The sequence below is a fragment of the Arachis ipaensis genome, chromosome B01 (genome assembly GCF_000816755.2).
Source record: "Arachis ipaensis cultivar K30076 chromosome B01, Araip1.1, whole genome shotgun sequence".
In the NCBI taxonomy this organism is placed as follows: Eukaryota; Viridiplantae; Streptophyta; class Magnoliopsida; order Fabales; family Fabaceae; genus Arachis; species Arachis ipaensis.
The window spans coordinates 113,936,738-113,945,894 of NC_029785.2; the positions used below are offsets into that span (position 1 = coordinate 113,936,738).

Below are 9,157 nucleotides of genomic sequence, written 5' to 3' on the forward strand. Positions count from 1 at the left end.
GAGACTTTAAACTATATTAAGATTAAGATTGTGAAAAAATGCGTTCTTGAAGAAAATATAAATATATTTAAAAACATATTCGTAAAAAAAAAACACAAACAAAATATAATTTAAAAAAAAGACTCCAGTAGTTATTTCTAGACACTATCTTTAAGCTTATAATACAGTATTTAATAAGAAAAATTTTTTTAATTTAACTATTTTCTTCTGTGTCTGCTAATATAAAAATTATAATAATAGTTATAATAAATTTCAGTTAAAGTAGCAAACAAAGAATAGTAAAGTGATTCATCAATTTATATAAATGTGTAAATTAATACATAATAGTGTGGTCGTTTTTTTATTTAACACTAATTTATTAATACTTATTTATAGATTTTAGTACGCTTCTCGTACATATTATCAATAGAGAGATTTTTCATTTTTATAATTTTTATGTTTAGTTATCTATGTATTATTTAATTTAATGTAACTATGGTTATTGAGTAGTTCAAATTGGTTTCAGTTGATATACTTTAGTTTAACTATGTTATTAGTTAAAGTATACCTCCAGCCCCTCGACAGTAAATAGAACTATATTTGTTATATTTTTTTCCCATGGTGAACTGAGTTATTAGTGAATCGAACACCAACAGTAATAACAAAGAAGATAATACCTTTATATATGTATATATTCTCTGTATTATATCACCTCTATCTTCGTATATATATATACCATATCGGATATTTCGTTTATTTTAGGTCTATCCCCTAAACATACGAAAAGTACTCTAAGTAACCGTACTCTTATAAGCACCAGTCTAACTTAATAATTAATTAAATCTTCCCTATAACGTAATTTTTATATTAATACTACTCAATCGATCCATCCCCTTCCTCCGTTTTCTTTCTGTACGTGAGAATAGTTTGGGATAGGCTCTGTTTATTTTCGTATCTGTATGTTAATATATAAACTTTCGGTCGGTATATAGCGGTTGGTACAAGAATATGAATTAATACCCGAGTGTACGTAACAAGAACAACTAAATTAGTAGGAAAGATAGAAGGGTGCGTAAGAAGTGCCAGGGATGTTATATATGGTTAGGGTTCGAAGATATCACTGATTCACTAACGGATACAGAGGGTATATAAAACAGATGTAGTTTATTATAAAAGTTTAATCCAAGTTATACGGTCTAGTAGTATATATAATTATATAATTATAATATACATATGATTTTTTAATTAGTGATTTATTTTATAATATATAAATACATACATTATATATATGTCAGAGTGTGTGAAAATTATATCAACCGACCAACCAATTTTATTTCATTGAACTTTAAAAAAAAAGGTCTTTTATACACTTAAACTCAGAATATTTATTTTCACTACACCCATTGAATCTGACTCATAAATGTGGAAATAATAAGCCATCTCATCTTATCACATGACTATGCCAATTTCAATCTCATCACATAACTATGACCATGACAATTTTAATCTCATCAATTTAAGTCAGTTGACGTATTTGATTAAGATTAATACATTCATCTGATGATTATATATAAATATGTGATTAGTTAATTCTCGGAAACTATTTTTTTTACAGTTCATTGGTTGTAAAAAAATATAAACAGAATATAAATTTAATTATATTTGATTATAAAATAAAACAGTTATTTTTTAACTGGTATATTGAAAAAAGAAAACAAGATTGTGCGTAATATCTTATTTATCATGTATATTATTATATATGTGTATATTATTACAAAACAAAATATAGATAGATGTCTAAGCTATGCGAAAGAGTGCTCATATTTAGACTAATAATTGGTTTAAAATTCGTTTATAAAGTAATCACTAATTATATATAAATTGACTTTTATTCAAAGGTACTTAAGGAAGTAAAAAAAAGACCTTGTAATTAAGTACATGGATTGATTTTAACTTCCAACTAGGTTATTATAACTTCTATACTAACTTATCTTGGATCGCACTTCTACGTGGTTCTTACCTCTTCGTACGTATACATATCTAAAACCAACCAATCCGTCACACATTAACGAAAACACCAGGTTTAACAATTGATTTGGTATGTGTGATGAAAACACTACTCAGAGTTCCATATACGTATACGTTGTCATGACCACGATCATGCACGCACGAATAGTATATTGAGTCAGAAATGAGAAACCTCAAGTCTTTAGTGTATATTTTCAATATCCGGCGTACGTTAATATATGATATATGTTATCTTTGTTAACTTGGTAGTTTTCTTATCTTAGTAAGATTATTATGATATGTGTAATATTAACTTGTTCATGAGACATGAGAGATTGAAAATGGTAAGGATTGGTACGTATGTACACATATATATATAAACAAAGAAAGAAAAGTCGACTAGGTACTAGTTACCGTCACATTTAACAAGTATAGTAGTGACAAGTATAGTAGAAATCGTGACATTCGTTAAAAAGATAGTAAGATTATCTAGTTATGTTCTTTTTAGCGTTTATCGAATGAGTCATCATTTGTTATTATATTCTTTCAAAAATTACGATATAGTACAGTTTTTTTTAAAAACCCAGTTTTTCTTATTTTAAGATTTAAAAATCCAATATATTGGTACAATACACATGTACAATAGTTTTAGTTGATAATCTCATTTTATGTGTAATTTTATATTTTATATATAATTTTTATTTAATTTAATTTGTAGATATTTATATATTACTGATTAAAATCATAAATTAAAACCACACGTTTATTAAAAAAATGTATAATAATACTATGATGAAGAAAATTTTTAAATTTGTGTATTTTTTTTCTGTGTATTTATTAGTATAGAGTAGAGACTATCTAATTATTAAAGTTATGTTAATTTTAGAAAAAAAAAAAGACTATTGATCTATCTGTAACACGATAGAGTATTACATTACATTGTTGAAAAAAACAGACGCTTCAATTTTTTAACTACTTCCATCTTTTGATCCTTAACAATAAGATCTCATGAATCTTTACTCTTACTTATATCAAAATGTTCATCTAAGTCCAAATTTACTCTATAGGCATTAAGATGAAGACGTGTAGTTTTCACGGTTTGTTTATCTATTTATGTTATTCTTTCTTTACCCATATGTTTCGTAAACCAATCTCATTCCAATCTCGGAACACACGAAATAGGAGATAGTAAAAGTGGTAAGTGAGATTAAAACTGTATATTTATCAATCTATAAGTGTATTTAAAAAAAAATACATTTTTACAATTGATTTTATAACTTTATATATAATATAATTTGGTTTAATATATTATTATGAGCCGATTTTAAACAGAAGTATTCTCACCAATGATTATTCTCAAAATCTAGACTTGTATATCCAGAGACGATGTTAATTAATTATACTTTCGTCCTGGCCAATTGATACTATGGTTCTGTTTATATGTATGTATATATTCTTTTAAATTTCGAACTTAATTACACATCTAGATAAAATCGGTATGGGATTTAACAGATGAAATAAACCCTTAACCCTATTTCCTAGTTCAACAACTAGCTAGCAAAAGAGTATTGAATTTCAGAGACTATAACTCAGTTACTAATTATTGACGAAATTTTCAATTCAGAGACGTCGTTTTGTTATTGCGTTTCAATACTAAGTGAAGTGATTAATGAGACCATTACAATTAATAAACAAAGTAGTCTTTAAGTTTAAACGCACGGTAACTAAAAATTAAACAAGAATGAAATCCTGTTTTCGCACTTATCTTAATGTTTTACTACCGATGAATTTCATTGTAAAGGGGATTCTTAGATCCTAGGGGTGGTATATATAAATTAAACAAAATAGTATTATTATCAGGACGGATTTTTATTCAGGTGTGAAAACATAATTTTAAAGTTGTATGTTGTTTCGTTTTACCTTGAGATGTGTAACTACTCGGGGTAGTTATTTAGTTTGGGGAGAAATTGTTATTGTTTTGTTCTTAGGGGTGTTAACTTATTATTATTATTATTATTTTGATCTATTAACTTCGTCATCGTCAAAGATTCATCTTAACTTCATAGGTACAGACAATTCTTTCTTTCTTTCCTCCATCGTCGATGGACCTACCACGTCGATCAAGGAAAGAAGATACCTTCAAAGATACCGTCGGTGTTCGCCGCGTCCATTCTCGGGGCCACCAAGGGAGCCGCCGCGATCGGTACTTGAGAGACGTTGGTAGGTGCCGTATAGGAGGCGATAACCGTCGTACTAAGAAGTTTGTGAGAGGCATGAATTGTTGTAATAATAATAATAACAATAATAATAGGCTTCGTCTTCGTAGAGAAGAGTGGTAGTGGTGAACGGCGAAAAAGTACGAACTAACGGGGTTGTTCAACTTAAGAAAGATCTAATCCCGTCTCGGAACTTTTGTTATTGTCTGTATATACAGCCACCAATAATCACCTGCTTCCTATTGGGATTGGGATCGATCTAGAATATTTACCTTTAATTCCTCATCTCCCCCCATTTTCCCCCGTTGAAATTTCCAATTTCGTGACGGAACCAGCGCTTTCATTAAAATCTAGTCAATATTTAACTATTAAAAAAAATGTGTAATTCCACTATATTAGAAATATTAATGATGACTAATTAATGACTATAAATCATAAAATGCGCTAGTCTTCTAATACTACTGTTATAATTATTCATATGTCTTTCTCTACCAATTTAAATTTTTAAAAAAAAAATAGTTTGAGGACGATAGCATATTCCTTTACGCATAGTATTGATCAAAGTTCAAAGGAAAAACTTGGAATACAGAGATTATGCATTTAACCGAGTGATGATGTGATAATTGATAATGAATTTGATGAGAAAGCTAAGAAATTGAATTGTATGTAGGAATGAGGACAATATCATGTGATGGTGGCCTGGTGATGAATGCGTGATGTAGCACATGAAATAAACAGTGAAGTTTGCTGTGTTATACTGTTTATTACATAAGGAATCTGATGGGGCCTTAGGCTGTTTTTTACATAGGGAGGGGATTGGCCTATATATATGTTGAAGGCGTAGTGTCTTTAATTTTCACTGTTTGGAGCTTGGAGTGTTTGAGGCCAACTTTGTCCGTTGCCAATTCCCCTTAACACCATTATTTATGTTTCGTACGGACATCAAATTCTATCATATCATATCACAATAATTGCACCATCGCAATAATAATAATCACTGCAGCCTGCTGCAGAATGAATGATGAATGTTACAATAACGCCATTATTCATTCTGCAGCTTGGCTTAAAATAGCAAAAGGCGGCCATGGATTCAGTTACTACTCACTGTCACAATTTCAAATCATCAACAGCCTAATATATATATGCCTTAGGTAGGTACTTCTCGATCTTAAGCCCAATGCAGATAATAGGTATATGTATGATTGATTAGAAATAACTCAGTATTCAAACAAATATCCTTTGTCGCTTACCTAACTATTTTAACCTTATTTATTTATTCAGAATAAATACATTATCCCTAGTTGCAAATAATATAATTTATATATTGATCAACACAACAAATATTTGTCTAATAAAATAGATTATGTGTAAAACAAATATATTTTAGGAATAATATTTTATTATTATTATTCTATATATTTAATAAATAAAAAACTATAGATTTATAGGTTTATAATAATATCTATTAATATTTACGGGAGGAATGCTAAGAGCCAATAAATTTTATAATTTGTAGTCATCAATTAATCATCACTAATATTTTTAATAGTGTGAAATTACATTTAATAATATAAGATTGCTTACTTTCTTTTGGCTAGTTAAGTACTGGCCAAATTTTAACTATAGACTTATACAGTAATATTTTTACTGCAACACAATTGGAATGCCAAGTGTGGAAGAAACATTTTTTTTTTATTTTTTGAAATTGATATTGCTTCCTCCCTTTTTATAATATTCGTTTACTAATTTAGCCTACTATCATTAAATTTACAAAGGATGCATAAAGTTTTCAAGTATATTTTTACTCGATATTAACTATTAAGCATACTAAAAATAAAAAATATTAACATAAAAAATCAGTTATTAAATATAAAAATTTTAATAAATATTTTTATATTCAATCTTTGTACCTTGAAAAAATTTGATATTTCTCCGGATAGGGTAGAGTTAGGGTTGAGAGATTTTCAACCCACCAATAGAATAAGGTAGGATAGAGTTTTAATAAAATTTTTAACCCGCGAGTAGGATTAGAGTAGAGTCCAAACCCTACCCTACCCTACCCATTGCTAGCCTTACTTGATCATGAATAGACATACTTTAGTACCTGTACAAATAATTAGAGTAGTGATATATTATATAGACAGAACTCACAGAAGAAATTTCACAACTCTGGATTATAACTATAATCTATAACCACTTAACCAGTGTTAATAGGTACTAAAGTTTGGTGATTATGTCATGTCCCAAGCCAATAAAAGAAGAATTCAAGGACTACCCTAAGCCTACAAGTAGGCAGGACGTTCAGTTATAATGTCTGGGTTGGCAATCTTGGATGCCCCTACTCCCAACAAGTTGTTGGTCAGGATCGTAAAACTATCACTGTTTGGTCATAAGGATAATCGTTTTTATCTTATTAGGTTAGAGCCTTTCTTAAACCACTAACGGCCGGGGGTTACCCGCGATTGGTAATGGCATAACCAGAAGGGGAGTAGGGGAGACAGGGTTAAGCAAGTCATTTCATGAAGAAAAGTTTATATAATATATAGTAGTATTTAAAGTTCATAAAAAAAAGAAAAAAAAAAAGAAAAAAAAAGAAAAGTAGAATGTAAAACTTTATATCAAAATCCCAACAAGTAGTTAATCATACAAATAAGTATGCATTTATATTCTTGCCGAATAACATGTACATTGGTTCACATTATTTTAATAACAATATGACATTTTTAATGAAAATCAACATTTATGACTTCATTCCCAAAATAATTTTTCAATTCAGTAATTTTTTTGTCTCAAAAATCATCCACAATTTTTTTCCTTTTTCTTCTATGATTTCAACACCTTGAACAAAAGGAGAAAGAAAGGGGGGAGGGGGGAAGACCTCTAAAAAAGTAGGTACCAGAAATAAAATATGAAAAGTACTAAGGAATCAGTAAATTTTGTGATTTGTAATCATTAATTAATTATTATTAGTATTTTTAATAGTGTACCTCATTATTTTTTTTCCTGATTAAACGCTGGCCAAATCTAAATAAAAATGCTAACCCGTAGATTTTTTCATAGAATATTTTGTTCTAATCTTGTGTAGAATTAAAATGTTTGTAACGTCAAAAGAAAATGTGTGTTAAAGAATTTTGGTAAGTGCGGTAAAGGAGAGTTGCAGTAAAAAAGAGCTTTTATTTACATATAAAACATATAAATCATTTTTATTATTTAAAATCAAATTTAAAAAATTCACATTCTTTCAGTTAACTCCTCTCTCTTCCTAACATTATTACTGATGTGATGATACAATATGAAATGAATAGATGGAGCAAAAATTCTTGTTGGTTAAGGTAGAAATTCTGGTGTTTATCATTGGGCCTAGGTAATTTGAAATGGGCCAAACGGGGCCGTATTATCCGCAACAAGCTGATAGAGTCTGTATGAATGACCAAAAAGCTAGAGTCTTGTAGTAGTAGGAAAATCACTTGAAGAGTGAAGAGTTAGAGCCTTGACTTTTTTCAATGTGTCTGAAATAAAGAAAACAAGAAAACTGCAAGAAATTTAGTTAGGGTTTAGCTTAAACCTCAAGAACCAGAACCCTCAACCATGGCGGAAACCACCGCACCGGAAGAACAGCTCCCGGAGAAAAACACATCCTCCTCCTCCTCCTCCTCCTCCGCTGAAGAAATGGACGTGGACAGCCCCAAACCAGAGGACAAAGCGGACGACAAGTCTAAACAGAGTCGTGGTCTCGAGGAAGATGATAAGGTCCAGTCAGGTGACGACAAACCTACTGATTCCAAGAAGCAGAAGGTAGATGACAGAAAGGGGAAAGCCAAAGTTGATGAACAAAGTGAAGACAAGAAGGAGAAGAAAAAGAAGAAGGAGGAGGCGAACAAGGATATACCAACCGGTCCAGTGAAACTGAGTTACAGGACCTTCGATTCTTCGGTGGACATGTACGATTACTTCTACAACTTTCTTCATACCTGGCCCCTTAATCTCAACGTCAACAAGGTTCAATTCCCAATTCCTCTTTTCTTAATTAGCCCCAATGATAAGAACAAAATGGATTATTAATGTCTATGCATATTTATTATAATCTTGATTGAGTTATCTGTGATTGAATTGGCATAAAATGATTGTGTGGCAGTATGAACATGAAATGTTGCTGGAATTGGTGAAGAAGGGAGACAAGCATGCTGTTCGGAAGATAGGCGGGGGAGTCCGCTCCTTCCAAGTGCGCATGCACCCCACGTGGATGGGCAGGTGCTTCTTCCTCATCAGGGAGGATGAATCTGTGGAAGATTTTTGCTTCCGCAAATGTGTGGATACTATTCTTCCATTGCCGGATGAGATGCTTCCGCAACCTGGAGTGGACACCTATTTACGCAGCAGAAGTAAGTACTCCAAACAGGGAGGGCCTGCCGCTGCCGGATCAGGAAACTGATTTCTCAGAGATCTTCACTCTTCGCTGTGTTGTGCATACTTCACCAACTTCTTCCATACTTCCTCTTAACTGTAAAACTGCACTACCCAGATTTTTTACTCTCTATTACATTTGATACTCATATTCCTTTCTAAACTGATGCCTTACTTTACCCAAGTTCAACCAAATTTTGGTTTTTGTTACTGTCAACTTCCATTTGTATCATATTCCCAATGCTAGTAGACCTTTTGAATGGCTGGCAAATTGGAACAGTATCATTTTTCTTTGAAAAATTCTAGTTATTTTTTTAGATTTGACAACTGGAGCAAGGTAAATTGCAGACATGAATGTTATTTCAGAGTGAATACCAAACATAAATACACAATGTACTTCATAGGGAAAACAGAGTAGCAATGCTATAATTTTTTTTTTTTTTTGTGACAATGCTATAATTTGTTTGATATTTTAGTTGGAATTCAAAAGTAAGCTACGAGCTACTTGTAAGTGGTATGTGGTTGACTTATAAACCGCTGATGTGTGAGAG

General features: G+C 30.8%; 2 protein-coding genes across 2 annotated transcripts in view; both read left to right on the top strand.

Moving 5' to 3' along the window:
- The window catches only part of LOC107633141 (mini zinc finger protein 3), a 13,506-nt gene extending 8,317 nt beyond the window's left edge, over positions 1–5,189 (top strand). Inside the window, exon 2 of the mRNA XM_016336783.2 lies at positions 4,873–5,189. Coding sequence (XP_016192269.1) covers positions 4,873–4,894 — 22 coding nt within the window. The 3' untranslated portion in view covers positions 4,895–5,189. The remainder of the gene's footprint in view (positions 1–4,872) is intronic.
- On the top strand, positions 7,644–8,877 carry LOC107618984. Its single transcript, XM_016321182.2, has 2 exons — positions 7,644–8,201; positions 8,338–8,877. The coding sequence occupies exons 1-2, from the start codon at positions 7,791–7,793 to the stop codon at positions 8,632–8,634; spliced, it is 708 nt and encodes a 235-aa protein (XP_016176668.1). The 5' UTR covers positions 7,644–7,790; the 3' UTR covers positions 8,635–8,877.